This window comes from Ammospiza nelsoni, chromosome 3, assembly GCF_027579445.1.
Source record: "Ammospiza nelsoni isolate bAmmNel1 chromosome 3, bAmmNel1.pri, whole genome shotgun sequence".
In the NCBI taxonomy this organism is placed as follows: Eukaryota; Metazoa; Chordata; class Aves; order Passeriformes; family Passerellidae; genus Ammospiza; species Ammospiza nelsoni.
In genome coordinates, this window is record NC_080635.1 from 26,652,167 (window position 1) to 26,675,674 (window position 23,508).

Here is a 23,508-nt window from a genome sequence, read left to right on the forward strand (position 1 = left end):
TCAGTGTCAGATTTTGCTGTAATAAACATTAGAGAAACGTGTAATTAAACACTGTTATTTGTTATTTAATTGATTGGGTCACACTATATGTCCTGATCCAGATGTTTGTACACTGCAGTTCTAGATAACTTGTTGCTTTTATTCTGTTCATTCTAATTAATTAGTCCAGTCTACATTCTATCATATTTATAATAGTTTTTCCTCCAAGTTCTCTTCCATGACCAGCCTTGCCTACAGCAAGACACAAAACTACACACATTAGGCAGGGAATTACTACTTTGTTGAGAAATTAATTACCGTATTTTTGGTATGAGATGTGATACTGTGTCTATACTCCGGTTCACATTATTTTTTGCTCCTAGAAAGCACCATTCTATTAATTTACTACCTGCTGTCATCCTTAGACTCTCACTGCAGCATGACTGTTTGCTCTATTATTTCTATGAAACAATTCCAAGGTGGATGAGGTTTTTTCCCCCTATTTACCTTTCTTCAAGTGTACTGGTTGTATTTTTAGATAGTGGAACTTATTTATTCTTTTTTTTTAATTATTAATTCGGAAAAAATTGAATGCATGCTTACATAAGAGAAGAAGACAACTTGTTTCACCATTCATCAAGAATAGTTACACTGGTTCCTCACTACAGAAGCAACTGAGCAGGGATTTCTTACCTAATATATTTAAAGAATTGAAAAATCACTGACTTGTGTAGGTATGTACTGTGCTTCCACTTGACAATATCAAGTTGGATAGTGAGCACCAGGCTACAAACTGAGTTTGCAAATTCACAGCGTTATCTTACAGCCATACAGAAGTACATGTAAGCAAAGCCATTGCAGACAGAAAAACAAAGGCTCTACAGAAAATGGCTAAAAATGCTGGTACTGAGGGATCCTTCATCACTTCTCAATTTGTTTACATGACCTCCAGCAGCAACTACAGTTGCCAAAGCACAGTTGATTTCTACAGCAGGGAGTCCAAATTAAGGCAAACTCTGATCTTGACAAAGACCAAAAGAAGTATGAAAACCTAAGTTTCTCTTGATGTTCAACTATTGCTTTAATTTTGGGAGCCAAGTCTAAATCTAAAAATACTTCCAACATCTCCCAGAATTGTGTCAGTGAGGTGAAATTTTTCATGGAGTAAAAGAAAGCAGCTTTCTTCAGTAGACAACATCCACACAGGGAAGTATGGTACTGATTTATTTCCATTTACTTATTTTTGGCAACACCATGTATCAAGTAAGTCACAGAGGAACCAACTAAAACAACATTGCCAGACTTTTAAAATATCATATAACTTTCAAGGATTTGAAAACCTGGGAGAAGATAAACCTGGGCAGTAGCCTAGCAGGAACAGAGCCTAAGGAGTTAATAAAAACTGAATATTGTTTTCACAAAGGCTTTTTGAAAAAGACTTGAGACATTTTTATAGCCAGAAACAATTAGGGAATACTTGTTTCAGCATTTCTTCCAAACTGGAATGTGACTGTATATTTAAGATAAAATTGCGATATGGAAGAGTCTGCTAAAAGCACTTTTTTTTTGTTTGTGCATTTTGTTTGTCACCCAGTGTCACACTAACAACTCTGCATCTCATTCTAAAGCACATTATACTGTGAGATAAGATGAAAAAGACAGTTTTTTGTTTCCCCAAGGGGGAAGTACTTCTGTTAAAAGCATCTTTTTACAATACCGTTCTTTCTGAATTACCAATAACGCAAACCAAAGAATTAGATACTGTACTATAAAATTTAATATTTTTTCAATTCTTATTCATATCCTGTAGACATCCCCATGTGTAACAGGGGAAAGTATGCTAAATGCTTCAACCTACTTAAGAATCCCAAAGATTGAGCATTTTTGTCCTTCAATCAGTATGCTGTCAGGTCAGGCTCACACATTCAGCAATGTAAGTTCTCCTGCAGTTTTTATGATTCTAACAAAACTCACGTTTGGTTCATCTGGCAAATAGTAAGAAGCTGGCTTGAATAAAGGACTGGGTTTGCAGTCCAAGAGAGCTATAATAACATAACCTTACTTTTAAATTCTTCACTTGGAGTGCAGTTTCTTCAAGAGTAAACTGTAAATAGTAATGAGCAACATAGAGGACGCTGGAATGCACAAAGAATGTGAAGAGTTAAAAAGATAACCAAACACTCTCTCACATCTTTCTATGTCAAGTGAGATTTGAAATTCGTAGAACTGTATCACAATCAAGCAAGAAAGGAGGTTTTGAAAAAAGTCTTTCTGAAGGAAAAATTGTTTGAAATGAGGACATACAGCAAGGGCTTTGTTAAATTTCTGATGAATCTCATAGCAGCAGGATTTGTGCTCAAGGTATGCAATAGTGCCACAGGAGCATTTTTCAGACAACTCACCTTTAAGATTATTCTCTTTCTGGTATGCAACTAGCAGTGGCCAGCAATAGTGAGGTCTGAGTGGCAAGCCTTCCTCCTTCATCATCTTCATCACATCAATGGCCAAGGCTGAAAACATTAACCAAATAATTAAACAGTGACCAGGTACTCTAAATGAGCACAGGCAGAATAACTAAAAAGCAGAGTACCTGATCTGTTGGCCTCCAAAGCACAACGCAAGATAAATGGTAACGGCGCCGAGTGCATCTTTGCTTCTTTTAACTCCTTACAGAACTGCTTCAGCTTGCTCATAGGCTGCAAACAATTTCAAAAATTAATTTAAGGTATTTATCAATTTATCAAACTACTAAGAATGTCAGATTCTTCTAATGTTTAGAAAATGGATATTACATAAGCAAAACAGGATTCCTCTGTGAATTTCAATTTACTATACAAGTTGATACAGAATAATAAAACGCTTCTTTTCCTCTTGAAGAACTGTGCAACAACTCACCATCTGCAATCTTCACAGCTGCATTAAACTAAATAAATATACTGCTATTATTAAGAAAAAAAGTATTACTATTCTGCTTACCAGATTTCTATTTACACAATGTTGCAAGAAGAAGCTACCTTGGTCCATATCTTCACGTGATAAATGACTTAAAGACTTCAAGATGCTGAAGCTGATATCTTCAAAGCCATGAGTTATCAGAGTCAAACACAGGTTCATTACATCTAGCAAGTGAAAAACAGAGAACAATATTAATACATTAATAAAGTGCACAAAACTTTTTCACTTTAAGCTACTAAAATTAGTGAAAGCTAGAAAAGTAAATGTTTTACAAGTACTATTAACATACTTTTAAATAAGATTCACAATCCAAATCTGAGACTACCTTTTCCAGAATTATTTATATTTATCAATGAAATTCACTTTTCTCATAAGAAGACTAGGCCAAAAATTACAGAAGTATCACCCCTGCAGCATGACAGAAGGATAAGGAAAAAATAAACTAATTCCTAGACACATAAAAAAAAAAAAAGCATGAAGTATAATTAATAGTTATCAATCAGATTAAACATACTGGGATCCACAAGCAACTTTAAAGGTTGGTAATAAAAAATTGTATTCAGCATTTACTATCCCTTTTTTTATGGCAGTCTTGAAGAGCTCTCACAACACGAATCTTAACAGCAGTGTTAAGAAAGGACTCCACACTTGCTTCTTTCTTATAAAAACTTAATTCATGTTAGAATTTTTTTTTAATGACAGATTAATTTTTCAAATTATTAAAGCTGTTTCATATTTAGATTTTATGAAATACATCTAAACCACACAAGCACACAAATTAATCCACAAAGTAATGGCAATAATGTTCCTTTCCCTCAGTATTCAAGAGAAAACTGCAAAATTACCTATTTTTGGAAAAAGAAGGAAAAAACCAGCAACAACGAAACCAAAAAAAAAAAAAAAAAAACAAAAAAAAAAAAAAAAAAAAAAAAAAAACAAAAAAAAAAAAAACCAAAAATAAGAAAAAAAGGAAAAAAGTGTTCTCTCTCCACCCTGCTGTGGGAACCAAGGACATACCTGGAATTATTTCCTTTTCAAATCTTATACGTCCTTTAATATCCTCGATGTGCTGTGGATATCCAGCCTTGGCAAGGCTAAAAATCACCTGCATCAAAATCCTGTCCATAAGATACCCTTCAGTCTTCTCAACCTGCTCTAGAGTCTGTAAAATCAAAATAAATTTAACTTGAATCAACTCCAAAGTGACTCAAAACAGTATACTTTTTAAATCAAAACAAGCATAAAAACCTAGGGTTTTTCTTTTTTAAAATCCACAGATTTAGATAATGGAACATGGTAGAGAAAAAAATACGCAAGAAGTATTAAGAGAGATTCAAACACCTTTAAACTGTGAAAAGAAAAAGGGACACCTAAAAGGGATACAGCATATAGTTTCTTTCTAATATCTAATAATATCTTAGAACACTAGAGGTATTCTCATTGTGAGATGACTTTCAAAAGAAATTACTTTGTAAAGGGAAGAAGGACAAATCCAACATTTTTACACTGTTTGGAAGAATATTGGTTGATGAATATTTGTTCAAGTCATAGCAGAAAATTGTTTCCAATATCTTCTTCCTTGATTTGGTCCTCTACATCTGATTAAACTCCTGAAACAACTTAAAAAAACTGGTTTGATCTTTTCTCATTGCTTCATGAGTATTTCTTTGATTTAAAAAAAAGTGAGAGAATACTTGAAAAAAAAATCAGCTACACAAAGGGCTGTAAGGAAGCCTCACCTTACAAATACCTAAGCTGTTTGTATGAATTCTCAAAACAAAAATTCATTTTTACTGGAAAGATCCTGTGATTTCAATGGCCAAAGAATGGCTCAATGGGAACAGAATAAGCAAGGTTTACTTTTTTTGTTGTTTTCATAAATAAACACATAGATATCCCACATGTACTGTCTTTAAAAAAAAACCTAAATTATTAAATTGCTCACTGACAAATCTATCTTCCCAGAGTGAAATGCCACTATCAAAAGACAACTATGTTTTAGAAATTGTGACATTGCTTTCTGTTAAATCAGCTATTTAATTGCAATAAAAAATTTTTGATAATTACTTCCAAGTAGGAGGAAACCAATTATAAATTTTTATTTCTCCAGTCGGGACAGAAAGCATTCTAAAGTTATATTGAACAAAAGATAAAACAAGTTGTATTTAAATTCAAATTGGCAATACCTTTTTGATGCTATCAGCATCACCCTTTTCAGCATACGCATTCAGCAGTGATAAATAGGTGTCTGGACCTGGTTCAACACCAGCCATCCTCATCACTGAAAGGATGTTCTCTGCACTTTTCATATCTCTGAAAGAATTCAAAGCAAGATTCTCAGTAGATTTAATCATAATGATGCTTATTGCGACTACTACATTTCCTCACTAAATTAATTAGAATTGGAAACAAAGACTGCAACAGGCTTAGAGAAACTTATTTTAACAAAGCAAATTCTGAAAGGTGAAAGTGCATATCTTTTTAGTAATTGTATTACTTAAAATACTCTTTCAACTTTAACAGATTATAAAGTTCAGAACTAAGTGCAGCACATTTCTTCTCAAACACTACAAAAGTACAGCAATTTATCTTGAAATACAAGATTTTCAGACACAAGAAAAAAATCTACTTCCTTTGTTAAATAGCTTTTTTGCTTCATAAATGTAGAGACAGTCTTCTACACATGATTATTCAAAACCACCACACTATTCTGCAGCATGTAATTTTTTCTGTACAGTAACATTTTGTATTTTAGTAAAGCTAACAGTAAACAAAAGGAATAAAAGGTATTAAACATTACCCCGATCTTGCATGTCCTTTCAAAAGACTACTGAATACTGCCTCGGTGATGGGGAGATCTTTGCTCTTCATAAATCCAAGAATCTTACTGAAAAAAAAAATTGTATTTGCAACTTTGGAACATGCAGACACTAAGGTGGGGCTGGGTTCTTTTTATTTTTATCTTCCTTTTACTTATTTCTCATACCCCTCAATCACACTGTTACAGCTTAACCTTGCTAAAATTGTTAGAGATACCTGGCAAGCCCTGTGTAAAAACAACAACAACCAGAATTATTACTATTTGCTCCTTAGCCCACTTTATTCTCAAATGCCTTTGACAGTAAGCCTTCATAACCTCACACTTTTGCATGATGGCTCTAGCAATGACAAAAACAAGTTATTTTCTGAGCAATGTGATTACAACTTGATTTGAACACACTGGTCTATCACTTATTTTTATTTCGTTTGTGTAGGTTTTGGCAGTCTCCAGGAAATTGTTCTTCATTACTTGGTTAAAAATATACTTCTATTAAAATCCTTTTTTGCTTTGATCAATTTTGGTGAATCACACAGAAATCAGTTTTAACATCACTGGTAGGGAATATGAGAAACAGATTTTGTGGAAATCCCTTTAAACATAAATGCAAAAGAATACCTTGCTCCTTCAATGTCACCCTCATTGCAATAAGCAGCAATCAACCTTTGGTATGTAACCTGTAGAAAACAAAATGGGGAATTTAATTATTTCCATTCAATAAATGGAGCCTGCTATTAAGAATGAAGATCTTTAAAAGGACACCTACTCGATTGGGCTGCACATTTGCTTCCTCCATCCTGGCCAAGAATTCTGTCGGAGAAAACTTGTGCTCATTCTGAAGATACACTTTAAGCAAAGCATTGTAATGGCTCGTGTCATACACAGCACCTAAGGAAGTATTTCAACCACAGTCAATGTAGATTCTCTAAATTCAACACAGTTCCATAGCTTTCTCAGGTAATTAATTTCCTGTCAATTTTATTCTGTATGAACTTAGGAGACAGTAATTTTATTCACCTTTGAAGCATCAGACATTTATTTAACAGCTCTGGTGTTTATAAAAGGCTAAAACATAATGAGCACAGTAACAGCAATGCTATTCTACAGTCTCTACAGCTGTATTTATTTTACAGATTTGGCAATGTTACTATCAAAAAAGCATTTACCTATGCATTATCTATACATAAATGACTCACAATAAAAATATAATCTGATAAAATTGCTGGTAGCACTAGGAATACATAGCCCATCAAATATATAGGTAGCATCTAACAGAAAGTAAACTCAATAATCAAAATCAAGCAGAAGTCCAATTTAAGCATGTTTCAAAAAATCTTTAGATTTTAGAATTTTAGATTAACACCCCTAGATGTCACTATAACCCCCAGAATTACAAACAGGTCTCTCACCTGAACAATAAAACCCACCGTTCATTCAGTAGTAAGTGCAACCTGTTATAACCTAACATTTAAATACCATTAAAATAAATTGTGTCTCATTACAAAGAGAGCAACTAAAGCACAGAGCTGTTCTTGCAAGAAGGACTAACAGACACAACGTACCAAGTTCTTTCATCTTGTCCCATATCATATGGGCCAGTTCTGTTCTTTCCGATGACAATACCTCTGGTAAGACAGCACCACAACTTTGCAACAAAAGCAAGGTGTGGTTACTCCCTGGACACCCTGCAAATGGAACAAAACCACAAATTTATTAATACATGATTATGCATTCAACATCAGAAATAAATTTGAGACCGATCTACTGAAATATTTTAGCATTTTCTATAAAACAGAATTTTCTCCAAGACTGAAGATTTTAAATGAACAGGATACCCAAATGATTAAACAACAGCACTACTGTGCATTACCCAAAAAGATTCATGACAAAACATGCCATTTAGTACAATAATGAGCTTAGCTGAGCAGAAATTGTCAGAAGACAACACAAAATTCCTAAACTTAGATTATCCAATACTTTCAACTTCCCAACTCAAGATCCTGAGATGATTTCATTGTAACAGGGACATGACTTTCTCATAAATTTCTAAAATGTCAAAATGCTTCATACCAATTCAATATAATTCCACAAGTGGTAGTCAGAGACACTTCCACACAAACTTCCATTTCCAGTTCGGCCTATGCTTAATACATAATAAATGAGAAAATTTACACCTAGAGAATAGTGAACTGTAAGATTATCTGCCTTTTCTGACTTCTGTACTAGTCACAGAATGTCAAAAAAGTTAACTATAAACTCATCTCTTTCTTGTACTTCACTACTATTCCTGAGGCAAAGGCAGAACTGCAGAATCTATCACAGATGACCCAGTCAGCTGAAGACAATTATTTTCTCTATCCCACCTTTAGATACAAAGAGTTTAGATACAAAAATGAGTTTCCTTAGAAAGCAACATGCTGTCAAGTATGATCATCAATTCTTAACTGACCAGCATTTAAATCCCTGCACATAATTACTGCATGCAATGAAAACGACAACACATCTTCAGTTTCATAGTACCTTGAAAAGGAAAAGAAAATCAAAAACTTTTGGCAGTGTGAGGATGGAGAGATACACAGTGAGATCTACTGCAAACACCTTTTTCAGGTATTTTTTGTGTTATAATTAGAAATGGAAAAATAATAGAAACAGGCAGAAATCAACACTAACTTTCCACACTTTTGCTAAACTAGTTTCATTATTCATAAATAAACACGGACTAAATTTTTCATATGGTAATATTTGCCATTTATTTTAATAGCACCTTAGCTAAATCATTTGTGAGGTTCTACGCTTTTATTTTTAAATACAATTCCAAAGCCAAAGGAATACCCTATAAGAGATTAAGACTTTTTTTTGTTAGTATGACTTAGAAACTGTGGAACTAGTCAAGGTTCATGAAGAACTACTTGCAGAGAGGTTTACAGACACAAAGCTCTTGCCAACCCACATTCCCAAATTAAAGGCTTACATGGAAAAAACAACAAAGCAGTCAGAACCAGAAAGGATGTCCCAAGCAAAAAGGAAAAAAACTACATTCAACAGAAAGAGCATGAATTGAAGGATCAGCCTTTAAACAGTAAAATGGAACACTTTTAAAAGCACAATGCCACCTAGACAAGGCATTACAGAACAGAGTAACACACAGCAAAGTTTAAAACTTAAGCAAAATAATACATGCTGCTGTGACCATGGTCACAGGGGTTTTCAAGAAGAGAGAGAGCCGAGAATGTTGATTCCATGATCAGAAGGCTTGATTTATTATTTTATGACATATACACATTACATTATATCTATACTAAAAGAAATAGAAGGAAAAGTTCTCAGAAGGCTAGCTAAGCTAAGAATAGAACAGAATGAATAACAAAGGTCTGTGTCTCAGCAGAGAGCAAGAGCAGCTCTGCCATGAGTGGTCAGTAAATCCAAACATCCACAGGAGACCAATCACGGATCCACCTGTTGCATTCCACAGCAGCAGACAACCATTGTTTACATTTGTGGCTGAAACTTCTCAGCTTCAGCAGGCAAAATCCTAAGAAAGGATTTTAATGAAAAGATGTCTGCGACAGGCTGCCATTGATAAATATTGGCAGTAGTAGTTAGCAAGTATATTCTTTAAATACCTCCACTGACTCATCCCAACTGGTACCAAACCTCAGCAATGGTGGCAACTGGTCTGCAAAACACTAATGTGGTCTGCATATTTTAGCCAAAGAGGTATTGAATCGATCAGAATGGACAATGCCTCAGCTATTTGGTTTTCTTTTATCAAAAAAAACCCAAAGCTTTCTTGTCATGAACACAGCTACGTGGGAACATGGAAACTTGTGTATCACCTCCACATTTCCCTGTTGTAATTCCATTTAAGACAAATAACATCTTAAGGGCAGCATGGTTCATTATAGATGCTTTAAAAATATACACTGCAAAGGAGGCATGTATGATCCCTGCTCAGAGAGCAAAATACAGTTACATGAGGAAAGTGCATTACCAGATTAAAACGCAACAATAAGCAAGGCAATATAACATACCTTAAAAGTACACATTTATAAGACTTAAATTCTTAAAGACACAAAAAACCCAAGCTTGAATAAGCTACCATGAGCATTCAAAACAATATCTCCAAAGCAGTTAAAGCCTGTCCATCAACATATACAGCAGATCAAACAACATTCAAAGACAAAATACAGATCAGAACACTTAGTTCATTTCCTTGGTTAGACAGCAGCCTGAAATTCAGCTTAATTGGGTTTTAAGTGGAAGCAACTTACCTGCATTGCTTATATCCTGGAAGATTTTGAGTAGAAGAGTTTTAGGGATGCGGCCAGTTTTTCTGACAGAGTTATCCACTTTATTTAACGCCCAGTCAAACTGCCAGGTCCGTCTGGTTCGAACTTCTGCCACTGCTTCTTCTTTAACACTTCCTTCCTCTTGAGGTGCAAGTGTGAAGAACCTGATTTGGCTTATAGCATTTCTGCTTGAACAGAAACAAACAAACAAAAAAAAGATTACATTTCTGTGAGTCATTTTGGATCTAGACTAGTCACATAATGTCAAAAATATAATAAGGCACTGCTTGCTGATGAATAGTCTCAAAAACATTCCATTTTAAAATAAACAAACAAATATTTAAGTGATTCGTTTCAGTGTCTTTCTAATTAAAAAGTCAGTCATACATTTTCTCACAGTGACAAGTTTCTCTGAAATTTTCAGTTAGTTTCATCTCATGAATTAAATGGTTCAAATAATATTCCCACAAAAACAAAACTTTTAAGTCATCCAAAGTGCTATAAAAGTCTATTGTCCCATTACAGCCACTCCCTAAAGCTCTCAAAAGGTTTTGAAAACTCTCAAGAACAGTCACAGACAGACCTTCCAGAACACAGTAAATCAAGGTAGCAAATCATACCTTCCATGTCAATTAAACTGCGCAAGAACTAATGCAGAGGTCGGTGTGTTAGACAGCAATGGCTTGGACACCAACAGGATCATTCCACATTTTACAGAATTGACAATAACCAGCATGAAGTATCCACCCATTCTGCCATGTAAACCAGACATCAACAGCAGATTTGTTTAAACATTTATTTTCTCAAAATAAAATATGACAAAAAGAAGCGTAACAAGAAAGTGATCTTATTTCCAGCAAAGCAATAAAAAAAAGCTTGCTTTTTTTTTTTAAAGAACAAGTTAATATATAAGAGTAAAAAAAATTTGAATATGTGCCACACCAAGGTTATGAACAGCCTGTGCAGGTGAAATTATCATTACACATAAGCATTTCAGGAAGTCTGTTCTCAACTGTGCTTACAACTTCATAAAATAAACCAGATTATTCTCCTCCAGAATCCTGTACAAAAAAAGGTGCTACTTCCTGGGTGGCAAAAAGCAAGATTCAGCAACTTCTAAAATTGCCCTTCCTCATCTCTGGCTCTTCAGACAACTCTTAAATTAAATTTCTGTAAGCTTTTTAGACCAGTTTAAAAAAACCCCAAACCCCCAAGGTTTGTACTCCCTGCTGTTACAGGTGCTCCAGGAGTCTATACCACAAAGTAATGGCTCCACATTTTGTGAAATGGCAGCTCTAAAAGCCAGGAGTGCTGACATTCTCTACAAAACCATTTCCTGTCCCTGCAGCTTCTCCCAGCTCTATCTGCTGGCTGCTTTCTCACCCAACAGTCATTGTTTAGGGCCCAAGGACACAAGCCCAGTGGAGGAGAAAATCTTGCTGGTGGCAATTGCGTGTTTCAGAAGCACTGGCAGCAAGCTGCTAAATGGCAGAGAAATCATCACTGGGGTACAAAATACAGACTGGTGGTTTACCATCTGCTCGCCTCTTGTGAGCAGAAAGTAGCCCAAAAGGCCAACTTCTTCCTTGCTCTTTGAAATCTTGATTTGGTAGCTCAGCAGGCCATAAATTCTAGAAGTAGCCTGAAGCAGAATCTCTTTCCTAATGGAGCCATGACAGCAGTTTAACAGATGATATTTGATTTAAAAAAAAATCCTTCAGTAATGAAGAACATCACTATTATTTGGCGTTAGCTTTTTCAAGAACATGATTTTTACACTGCCCTATCTTCTAAAGTTTCCTCCTGAAGAATATCCCAGAGCCCAGCTAACTATCTACATGGTATTTCACTAGAGAAAGTATAAAGAAGAAAGAATTGAAGAAAGGAAGAAAGACTGACAAAAAAGGAGAGATCCCCTCCTGTAGTGTCAGTTCCATTCCTTGATAGATGCAAGTTCCCACCAGTCCCTTTGGGCTAGCTCTCATTTTATTCAGATCCCTCTGTGAGCTTATTTCACTTACTAACCGAGCACAATATCAATTTATCCCCTTCTACAAAAAAGTAAAATTACTGTTGCATCAGCTTAGAGAGGAAACAGCTCAACAGGTCCACAGCCCACCAGAATTAACATGGAATAAAAAGAAACTGAGAAAGAAAAAGTACCGAAAATCAGAGAAACTAGAAATAAAAACAAACAAAAAAGGAAAAGCTCTGAAACACTATTTTTCATGGTAAGCATCTTGTCAGATTAACAACAAACTTTTTTGCTGCTACTAGTAATGCCATGTCTCACTAAAAGTATTCCCAAGGGTGTCATTTTCCTCAGTTCTTTCCCTCCTTTTCCTCTCCTTCTATTGCCTCCTGTGACCAGAGGGTACTTCTGGAAATCTGAAATCATTAGACTAATTAGCATAAAATCCAGTAGCAGAAGGTAAGAATAACAGTGAGACACTAAATTTTCACTCCTCCAGGATTTAACAAACAAGTGAGATGCCTAGAACTCAACTCCTTATAACACATGAATAGCAATTCTCAACTTCGAGCTAGCCAGTGGACAGCTAGAAGAATGAAATTGTAATGAATGCAAGTTCTTTATAATTTTCTTAAAGATATAAATTAAAAAGCTACTTGAAAGCTTTTCAGAATGCTTCCAGAAAGGTTAGAAAAATGCTCTGGAAGCTGTAGCAACACAGGGCTGTATTTGGAATACAGAAATTGATACTTTAACTCCCATTAACAATCAAAGCATGAGTGGACACAACTCTTGTGCTTCAGATTAGAATTGAAATGCTTTTCCCTGTAAAAACCTGCTCATGTTTAAAGTATTTTTCAAATTATTGAACAGTATCTTATGACATACAGCATACTTCTAACCACAGACAAATTGGTATCTAAGTTCTTAAGTCCTGCACTGTTTTAAGAAAGCCATCTTTGTAAGAGTTTCTTGTCAGAAGTCACAAGTACTTTAAACACTTGCACAGCACCATCAGATGAAGTGTAAAGACAACACTATGTACATGCTCAGCATAAGCTGGTTAACAGCACAAGAAGACTCTTAAGTTTCATTTGCTACTAAACTCTCCTGCTTCACATTTAGCACCACGCTATTTATAACATAAGTATCAATTGCTACAGTTGCACACTGTAAAACACTAGACACATATGAAAGTGTTATTTTTATACAGTAACTTTACCTTCTGAAAGGTGAGCAGAATTGAGCATTTCTTCAGCAGGCCTTCAGCATTTGAATGAATTACATCTTTACACGAAGGTGCTGTGTAATGTTAAGCCAATCCCATAATAAGAATTTGTTAAAAATAACTATGGCTTCAAAAGGTGAATGATGCTGCAGCATCTACTGTTTTGAATCTGGTATGTAGCACTACAAATCAACTAAGAACTCCAAATTAAAAAAAAAAAAAAAAAGAAAAAAAAAACCACAAAAAACCAAAAACACCAAAAAAGAGCTGACTATTTTATAAGATGAAAGACTGAGCAGACCAGAAAGTCAGCTTTCATGAAAAGATACAAACTTAACAAATTAAGGGACACAGCATTAGGTTTGATTTCAGGCAAATGGTAGGAGAACAGAGCAGGCAACCTCCCTATGAAACATAAAAAGAAGCTAACAAAACGAGGCAGTTATCCATGCATCAGGAATCTTTAATTTTCAGAAGCTGAAAAACAACATCCAATTAAGACAAATAGAAAAAAAAGCAAGGATAAAAATCAAGAAGGCCATGTTAACTATTTCTCTCAGGAAGTGATCCAAAAAGGCAGCAAGAAAGGTTGCTAAATTTAATAAAGATGATTTTAGAAATCACCTCTTCACAGGGAAAAAAATGACAGCTCATACACTGTTTGGCTTTCAAGAAATGTTAATTGCAACCATCTGTAAATTTTAACTATCACTACTAATTTTAACAAGGAGATGGGGGTGTAGGTGAGAATATGGAAGAATGACTCAAATAATTCCTGAAAACATTAAGATATATTGAAGGCAAATGACTGGATCTTACTCAAACTCCAGTTCTTTGGATTTACTCTGAAAAATCCATGTAAGTTGTGGGAAAAACAGAAGCCTAACAAAAAAATACAGATTGATGTACAGGCTTCTGGCACCACTTTACCTGACAACCTGCTTTCAAGAAAAGCAAGGAGATACAATGTATTTCTAGTATGGGAGCAGTAGTTGTGCAAAGAAAATTTTAAATCCATACACAAAATTAAAATGTGGTTCCTTGCAGAACTGGGAATATTGTGGGGGAGTCTAAGTGAAACTATCTCCTGACCCAACTAGGAAAGGACTGGCACAATCCATGTGCAATAATAGCTTCAATACAGAACACAAAAAGTTGTATGTTTTGGACAAAAGCAGAAATTCAAGATGGGGTATAACTTGCTAAGCTGTGCAGCCCAGAGGGCACTGAAAATGAGGCATTGCTAAGCATGAAACACCACACAGGAAAAAGACTTTGAATTCTCAGCTCCTAAACACAGGAACATAGCTAAAATACAGATAATGATCTCTCCATCATGGTGTGTTCATTCAGGAAAAAAAAACCAAGTATAAAAGACCTAAAGGACTTGTCTCTCCCATCTCACTCTCCAAACACAGAAGCAACTGAACCTAATCCACCAGGAATCACACAACCAATACTAATGGTTGTAATATTAATTGTAAGGAAATATTTGAATGGGATACTTCAGTCAAGGTTTCTCATTTGGAAGTTTCTAAAGTAAAATTAGGAGTGGGGAAAAAATCTATCATGCATGACCTTGATATTTCTGATGCTGCCTCAGAACTAGATGTTTGATTACAGTTTTATGATGTAATTATATTTCCCCCATTACTTTAATTCACTTTTTCCAGACTTAAATGCTATGCTACACAACAAAATACATACTTCCCTAAGAGCTGCAATGAGTACCAAGTATTTACTTTCATCTATTACCTCCAAATGGTATTTTAATATTTTCTCCATGTGAAGCACTTTATCTACAAGCACATAAAGCTGCACAGTAAATTTCAGATCTGTCTGAACAAGCAATGTGGTTCTTCCCCAAAACATGTAATTTCTCTCTAATACACTTCAGAACTGGAAAAAGCTCAAAAGGATACACTGAGCCCTATGACAATCTCTCTCCAACTCCCACAATCACAGGATTGGAAGCAGCCTTGAGATATTGGAGCCTTTACACCATTTTCAGCTTTGTCTCTACAGCTGCAGCCCTCACCCACACAGGAAAGGTTACCTGTGCAGTTGTAATCCCAAAACAAGTGGCAACTCCACCTCCAGTTTAGCTTACAACACTGGGAAAGCAGCTGAACATCAACTCACAAAAACTGATGCAGAGATGAAGTGTGCATGGAGAAATTTACATCAAATCAACCAGTAAAATTCTTCTCTTTACAAGGGTTTAAGTAGGAATCCCAGTGCTGTACCCACATACTTATATCTTCCACACTGCTAGAGCAGACTTAAGGCACTGCCTTTAATTTCCTATAGGAACATATCTTACACACCAGCCTAAGTCCCATCTTTCCCAAAACCCAAAAAGTAGTTCATGTTTCCCCTTGCAGCAGCAGAAGGGTTGCTTTCCATAAGACTTGACCAATTACAAACATTTAATTATATTTATATATTCAGCTATATATTTATTCATACATTATTTATATATTTGTATAAATATATGAAGATAACCACATGTTTAATTATAAATATGAGACATTTGCCTCCCTTTACCAGAGCCATAATTAGGTAGTTGTTGTGCTTTTTCTACAGAAAGTATCGAATATTTCATTCTTTCTAAACTAAATAGGCAAAACCTGCATGAAATAGTTCTCAAAATAAAGTCATCATTGAAGCAGAATAATGGCAAACGTGAGTTAGAATTCATTAGTGTACATAAAAGCACTCCAGATCTAACACTAAATTCAGTAAACCTAACACTAAATTTACCACCTGAGATCCCAGCATGATTCACATGACTGTTAAAGCAGTATTTGTGCTGTTAGCCATGATCAGCTGTACAAAAAGGCACAATGCTCAGGCCACCATATAGTTGCTACAGTGAGATACAGCAGGATCTTACCAGAGAGAAAAATTCATGTCTTTTCATGTAGATTGACAAGCTTTGTGTTTCTTGGGAGAATGTCTAAAAAATTCCTTAAGTGATTCACAAGAAGTAAAAGAGAAAACCTTTTGTACTGCACTTAGGATCTTGGGAAAAACCTCATCACTGAAAAGGGTGTCAAGCACTGGAACAGGGTGCCCAGGGAAGTGTCAGTCACCTTCCCTGGAGTGTTCAAAGGACAGGTAGGTGAGGTACTTGGGGACATGGCTTAGTGGTGAGGTTGGCAGTGTCAGCCAACTGTTGGACTCGATAATCCTAGAGATCTTTCCCAACCTTAACGCCTCTAAGATTCTGTGATTTCTTGGGAAGTATGTGGGCATTTTATATCCATCACCAGAACACCTAATTACAACAGCACAGTTTGTGCAACTTTATTACAGCAAAGTATTATGGAAAGCAAGTCCACTCTATGCCTCCTCTGCATTTGAAGACCCTTCCTTCTATCATTTTGCTAATGTAATTAAGCATTCAGTTCTATGTTTTCATTAAGCATTCAGTTCTACATTTCTATCCATTGGTAATGGATTGCTGAGTATGACAGTAAATAGCCAAAAAGAACTTGTTTGCAGCTAACCCAAAACAAATTAAAAAATGAAAATGCACTATTCACTAAGCCATGAATCATTTGGGTCTTTTATTTATGACTTAATAAAATCCATCTCCCCAGTCTGAAACCTTTTTAAAAGAGATATTTCCTCTCCCATCTTAACAACATAATTAAACACAGCACAATGAATCAAAAGGCAAGAGTTCTTACAAGCACCTTCTGGGCTGGTTTTGCCTGGGTTAATTTTCTTCAAAGTAGCAAGTATGGGGCTGTCTTTTGGATTTATGATGAATTCATTTTTGAAAACAGAGACAAGCTCGTGAAGGAGCAGAGTCCTGGCAGGACCTTTGGTCCTGTGGAGAGAAGAGCCCACACTGGAGCCGGTTTGCTAGTTTGATTTCATTTTGTTATTGTACTGATTCTGCTTGATTTTCCTCTTCAGCTATACTTCCATGATCTCTAAGCTTTAGGAGCCTAACTGTTCTCCTTCCCTGATTTAGAGCCAGCCAAGGTGGCCAGCAACAGGAGGCTGTCAGAAGAACGGAGCCAAGACCCTATTTCTGAGCACTAACTTTCCCAGAGCAGAAACAGTATGTACAGTATGTAGAATAAATATCCTGATGTGAACTCAAAAATACTCTGAACACTTGTCAGTGGAGAGGTTTGTTACACCATTCTTGACAGTCAGATAGTAACAGCAAATTCAGGCATTTTTCCCCCTAGTGAAGCTTTTGTAAGTTCCAGTAAGCCATCTGTACCACATAAATCAGGGCACTGCTGAACTGTGCTCCTGCAGATCAGAAGTTTGTTGTATTGGTCTGCTGAAGTTGATCTGCAATGAAATTGCATGTCAGGAGAGTGATGATGTAGCTCAAGTTATTTCACATTTCACATCACAGGTGGGTCAAGTGAAAGAGTAAATTTGTCTTAAATCTGACTTGCTATGAAATGCTGCTCAACCATTAGAACATGCATGTACTATCCTACTTCATTTTTCCAAGAAGCTTAGATTAAAAATCAAAGCAATCACGATGCTTTCATAAAACCTCAGCTTGAATGTGATGCTTGCTCTTTCACACCTCTAAAGAAGTTCACAGATTTGCAACTTTTCTGCAACCATTATTGTAATAGTAGTCAGAGACTTGCTCTGAACTGACTTTAGTATGTTCAATGTTAAAGTGACTACAGCACATGGAAACAATTATTTACACAATTTACTTGCAAAATGCAAGTTTATTCCTGTTTATTTATTGAATCTTAAAACTGAGTGTGTCTTCCCCTACTGTTCCAAATAGACTGCATGTCATTCTCAAAATAATTTTGAGACCTGAACAGCAAGTACAGTAAGCCCAAATATTGTCCATATGCACTCTAGTTCTTCAAAGGAGGTCCAGTTCCAGAAATTAAGGCTTAAGTAAAAAAAAAAAAAAGAGGCAATAAATAGTTACTTAAGGTAAAAAAATTAAATTAGATCATATGCTTAATACATGAAATATCAGTTTGTAAGTATTACCTTTGCTTTACACTTTGACTCTAGATCATCACTTGTGCACTAGGATGCCCAAACACACAGTAGTGTGACAGGGAGATTTTAAGTGAAAACTTATCTTAGGAATGAAATTACTGAACAAGAAGGATGTACAAAAAGTTTCAAAAGAGTTTTCAGCATGATCACTGAACTATCCCACATATGACCAAATTTGTAACTGAAATGAAGTACAATTTGGTGTAAGAAAAACATATGGGGAGGGAAACAACCAATAAACCAAACCTCAGCTGTAAGAACCAAAGTATCATCACATAAAGCACTTCTAAAGTTCTTTCTAGAAATGGAATTCTAGGGTCATAAAATGTTGTGCTTCACCAAGTCACACATGAATTTCAGTGAATATTATTTCTTGCAACAAATTTAGTGAATTAAGCTTCCAGTTCAGTAAAACAAAACTTAGTTACTAGAAAGAAGAAAGGTTTATTGATAATTTGTAGATAATTAAATGTGCAGTTCTGTTGCCAACCATAAATCAGACATTCCTGGTCCTTCCTACTCCATCTTTCACACCAATTTTAACAATTGTTGGCAGCTGATACACATCAGTGATTAAAGACCACAGAAAACCATCTTTTTTAAGTAAGATTTTGGCCAGGCTACCAATAAAACAGCTCCAAACTAAGACTAATAAGCACTAAAAGAAGGGAAATTAGCAACAATGTCCTTATTTTGACAGTGAGACTTTCCTCTAGGAGTTCTCAATTTCTGATTCTTCTTTTCCCATTCCTTCTTCTGAAGGAGCTCTGGAACTCACCAAGTTCTCTGATGAACATATTTATCTACTTAGAATAGCAGAACACTGTTATGGTTTTGCACCAGGAATTAAGCTACATTGACTTAGAGGGAGCACCAGAAATACAACACGAAACAAGAGACTGAACAACTTGGGTAGCACTAAGCCCTTATATCAGCTCATAAATCTGTAAGTCTGAAGTTGTGTTAATGAAGGTTGGCGTCTCTAAGCTTCCTGCAGGGCACTAACCACACGTAAGTGCTGTCAAACCTGCAGCAGGGATGCACACAGGTAGCACAGGCTGTTCTCCACCCTACCTGCGTGACAGAAGGGAGAGAAAACCATGGCAAAGAAATCTTGCCGTACCTCCTCACAGGAGGCACAGCAGAGTCGGAGAGCACGAAGAGGAATCCCAGATTCCAACTGTGCAGGTACCCAGAGTCGGTCACAGAACCACCGACTCACTTAGGGTGCAAAAGACCTCCAAGATCATCAAGTCTGACCTGTGACCGATCGCCACCTTGTCAGCTATAATCAGAACACCAAGAGCCACGTCCAGTCGTTCCTTGAACGCCTCAAGGGACAGTAACTCCGCTCCATCACTGCTTATCTCCTCCAGTCTTCCCCTCTCCCTCCACGCCCCTTCCCCTCGGCGTGTCCCCCCCCAGCCGTGTGGCTCCCACCACAGCCGCGTCCCCGGCGGCCAGGGCTCTGCTGAGCGCAGCGCGGCGGGAAACGCGGCCAGCCCAGGCCGCCCAGCCCGAGGGCAGCGTGGCTCCGGCGCGGCCTTTGCCCTGCGCTCACCCCGAGGCCGTGCACACGCGGTGAGGCCGCCGGGCCGGCCGGGGCCGAGCGCTGCCTCAGAGCCCCCGGGGCAGCCACGCCGAGCGGCGCCGCAGGGCCCGGCAGCATGGCCGGCAGTGCCCTTGGGCGTGCGGAGCGCAGCCTCAGCCGGCCCCGCCAACCCTACCAGGCGGCGCGACGGCGCGGGACCTCACCTGGCGGGGCCGGGCGGTGGGGCGGGGGCGGCGGGCGGGCGGAGGAGCGGCGGGAGCAGCGGCGGGAGGCGAGGGCGCAGCGCCCGGAGGCGCCCGGCGGAGCTCAGCAGCGCGGCCATGACCGCCCGCAGCACGTGAGCCGCGCGCCGGCGCCGCGCCGCCGTCAGCCCCACGTGATGGGGACGAACCATTCCGCTCAGGGGGGAGGCGCTGAGCGCGGCCTCGGAAAGAGCCCGCTAAGGCGCCAGCGCGCTGCTAATTTCCACCCCGTGCGGCCGATGGGCCGTTCCACGCAGGCCCGGGTTGGGCCGCCCGGCAGCCAACCGGGAGCGGTCCCGGCGGAAGGCGGGCGCGCGGGAGGAAGCGGCGGGAAGTGGCGCGTTTGCCGAAGGGCGCTCCCGGGAGCTCCTCCGTGCCGGTCCGCGGGGCCTGCTCGCCCTCCTGGGCACTCCTGGGAGCTCCTCCGTGCCGGTCCGCGGGGCCTGCTGGCCCTCCTGGGCACTCCCGGGAGCTCCTCCGTGCCGGTCCGCGGGGCCTGCTGGCCCTCCTGGGCACTCCCGGGAGCTCCTCCGTGCCCGTCCGCGGGGCCTGCTGGCCCTCCTGGGCACTCCCGGGAGCTCTTCCATGCCGGTCCGCGGGGCCTGCTGGCCCTGCCGAGCACTCCCGGGAGCTCTTCCCTGGCCTGCTGGCCCTTCCCGCCCGGCTCTCTCGGTGGGCATTCCCGGGATTTCTTCCATGCCGGTCCCCTCCGTGGCCTGCTGGCCCTACCCGCCCGGCTCTCCGGGCTGCCCACCCAAGTACTGCTTCCCTGCAGTCCGGCGGCGGCCGCCGCTTTTTCGCTGTCCCTGATGGTTCCACACCCTACCGAAAGCGTAGCGGGCCGGCGTGTACGCCAGGGGAGCCATGGGGAACTGGGCTGGGAAAGCTGCTGGTCGCTGTCAGCTTTTCCGCCGAAATGTTATCATTGCCTCTGTGAAAAATGCGTATTTTATGATTGGCTTTTCGCAAATATTAAAATGAATCTTATATGTGTTGTGTTAGAAAGTAATGCTGTATTAATTCTTTTAAGTAGTGTGTTAAATATAGGTTTTGGTTATAAAAAATTGTTAAAATAGAAACTATGCTATGTAGGATACTTTTTTTAAAGAAAGGACTTGTAGCGAGATAACAGCCACAGGACACCTAAATTTTTCAGAGAAAGAGAATTTATTGCCCCAGTATCAGGAGAAACGAACTTCTTCCCGCCTCGAAGGCACTGTTAGGCTTCCGAGAAAGAAGCTGACAATGACCAGACAGAATCCTGTATTTGAATGGAATTTATGCATTATGTATGAGATGTATGAATATGCAACAGGCTATTGTTTTTAAGGGTTAATCCTTTGTTAACGTGGATTCTTTTTCAGGCTTGTGCTGCCCAGAAAAAGGTACCTGGACGTCCATAACTCTTTGTTTCTATTGTCTCATATTGTCCTAATTCAAATTGTCCAAATTATTATTACTCTAAATGTATTACTATTTTTATAACCATTTTATTACTTAAGTTTTTAAATTTTTAAAAACAAGTTTTTCACGCCTAGGAGTGGCGGGCAGAGGGAAGAACGTCATTAAACCAAATATCAATAGTAAATCTCTGCCTGAGGTTGCATGTATTTACTGAGATGCCACCTGAATTGATGTTTCATTTTAGCATCCAAGTTAACCTGGTTGCTGTGACATAAAACATTAGCTGAGGTATCTAGAAATTAAATGCATATTTTCATACAAAACTCATGTCATTTTTGCCGTAACTTGCAAATAATTACTCTAAAGGTAGATTGGCTATGACCAGCCTTTTCCAATTACACTTTACTTGGAAAGACTTGTCTCATCATCAAGATGCAAAATGCTCAGTTTTTAATTGTTATGTACACTCATTTTTGTTATTTATTAAAGTCCTGGATGTTCAACATTGCTCACTGAGGAATAACTTGCAGTTTGTAAGACAATATTTGCAATGTTATCGTGGCTTTTGCTGTATCAGTGTTACAGCATTTCATGGAATACAAAGTTCAGTCTTGAGAGGAAAGCTAATGTCTTTACAAATAATTTGGGTGAAGCTATGGGTGTTAACATCTTTGAAATAGGGCTTTAATGTCTCTACTAACTTTGGACAGCAGGTGTGTTGCAGAGCTCAGACAGCTTGGCTCCTGAAACAGACAAGGGTCTGCACAAGGCTGAACTTCTGAATTTTGGGATGAAACAGTAGGTTCAAGGGGGGAATACGTGGCACTTGGTTTGGGAAGGCTGTACCTTCCTAGTGCCTCAGCCAGTGGGGAAAGGAAGAGGGCAACCTGTTACTGGGAAGTAGGATAAAAAGGAGGCTGCACCCTCCAAAACCTAGAGAGAGGAAGCCCTGTGGCAGAGCCCCTGAGAGCTCACTTCAGTGAAACAATGCATTGTTTACAATAAGGACCAGAAATGATACAGTGAAGGACTGTATCTAGGATTGAAAGACATGTATCTGCTAAGAAAGGAAGGAACTACCCTTGGAATGGAGAATATGACCCCCTTCCCTTCAAATATATAACTTTGAAATTAAAGGGTTTTCAGGCAAAGGTATGGGAAGAGGAATCACAGTTGGCAGATAAACAGCAAATACAAACAAGAGCGAACAGCCCGATGAATCTCCTCCTGCTCTTCCAGTGCTCTGCCCTCCGGTGCAGTTCCGGCCACGGCCGGCAGGGGCGCTGGTGGCTCCGGGCAGGGCAGGAGCGGTGACTGCCCCGCCTGCAGGGGGCGCTGCGGCGCCAGGCCGGCCGCGTCCCCCTCACGCGGTGACAGTGGATGGGATGGACATGGCCTGTGGCAGAAACTCCGCAGCTGTGCCAGGAACTGTGGGGGTGTCCCAACCCGCACGGGGTGTGCGGCTACAGTGTAGCAAAAGCCCCAGAGCAGCGGCAGAGAAACAGCAGGGCTGTGCAGCGGCAGCCCGGCTCCAGGACACGGCCAGGAGAGGCTTCCTTGGGGGTTGAAAGGAGGCTTTCCCCTGAGGCACCCGAGCAGATGGTGGAAAGGTCTTTTTTTAATAAGGTCCCAATGTAACGTCCGCTCCCACAAGCAGAACTTCGCTCCCGTTGAAGAAGGCAGCAAGAGATGGAGCCCAGCAGAGGTGCCGTAATCTCCCCACAGCGACTCAGCCGTTCGCCCTCCAAAGGGCAAGGGAGCAAGAGCACCGGGAGCTGCCCCAGCCCCTTTCCTTCCAGCCCAAATCTGGGTATCTGCCCCTCCAAGAGAACCCCCCAGGTGAGAGAGAACCTGGCTGCCCCTTTCCTGTGACAACTGCTTTTGTCTCTCAAGTATTGGTGTTATTGTCTCTTTGCAACATTTGGGAGAAAATCCCCTGGGAGAAACAAACAAAAGGGAAAACCCTGAACCCCAACAGACTGGAAGATAGAAAGAAAAAAAATGAGGTGACATTCGTTAGCATGATAGTAAGTTCCGGTCACTGAGATTTCCCTGCTTC

At 39.1% G+C, this 23,508-nt stretch overlaps 1 protein-coding gene across 1 annotated transcript in view; it reads right to left on the reverse strand.

Annotated features, from left to right (window-relative positions):
- The window catches only part of LRPPRC (leucine rich pentatricopeptide repeat containing), an 86,860-nt gene extending 66,663 nt beyond the window's left edge, over nt 1-20,197 (reverse strand). The window contains exons 1-11 of the mRNA XM_059468711.1: nt 20,007-20,197; nt 10,024-10,226; nt 7,315-7,437; nt 6,519-6,640; nt 6,371-6,429; nt 5,735-5,821; nt 5,121-5,247; nt 3,952-4,096; nt 2,956-3,098; nt 2,570-2,675; nt 2,382-2,489 (exon numbers count right to left, since the gene is read on the reverse strand). Coding sequence (XP_059324694.1) covers nt 2,382-2,489; nt 2,570-2,675; nt 2,956-3,098; nt 3,952-4,096; nt 5,121-5,247; nt 5,735-5,821; nt 6,371-6,429; nt 6,519-6,640; nt 7,315-7,437; nt 10,024-10,226; nt 20,007-20,197 — 1,414 coding nt within the window. The remainder of the gene's footprint in view (nt 1-2,381; nt 2,490-2,569; nt 2,676-2,955; nt 3,099-3,951; nt 4,097-5,120; nt 5,248-5,734; nt 5,822-6,370; nt 6,430-6,518; nt 6,641-7,314; nt 7,438-10,023; nt 10,227-20,006) is intronic.
- Between the last annotated feature and the right edge of the window lie 3,311 nt (nt 20,198-23,508).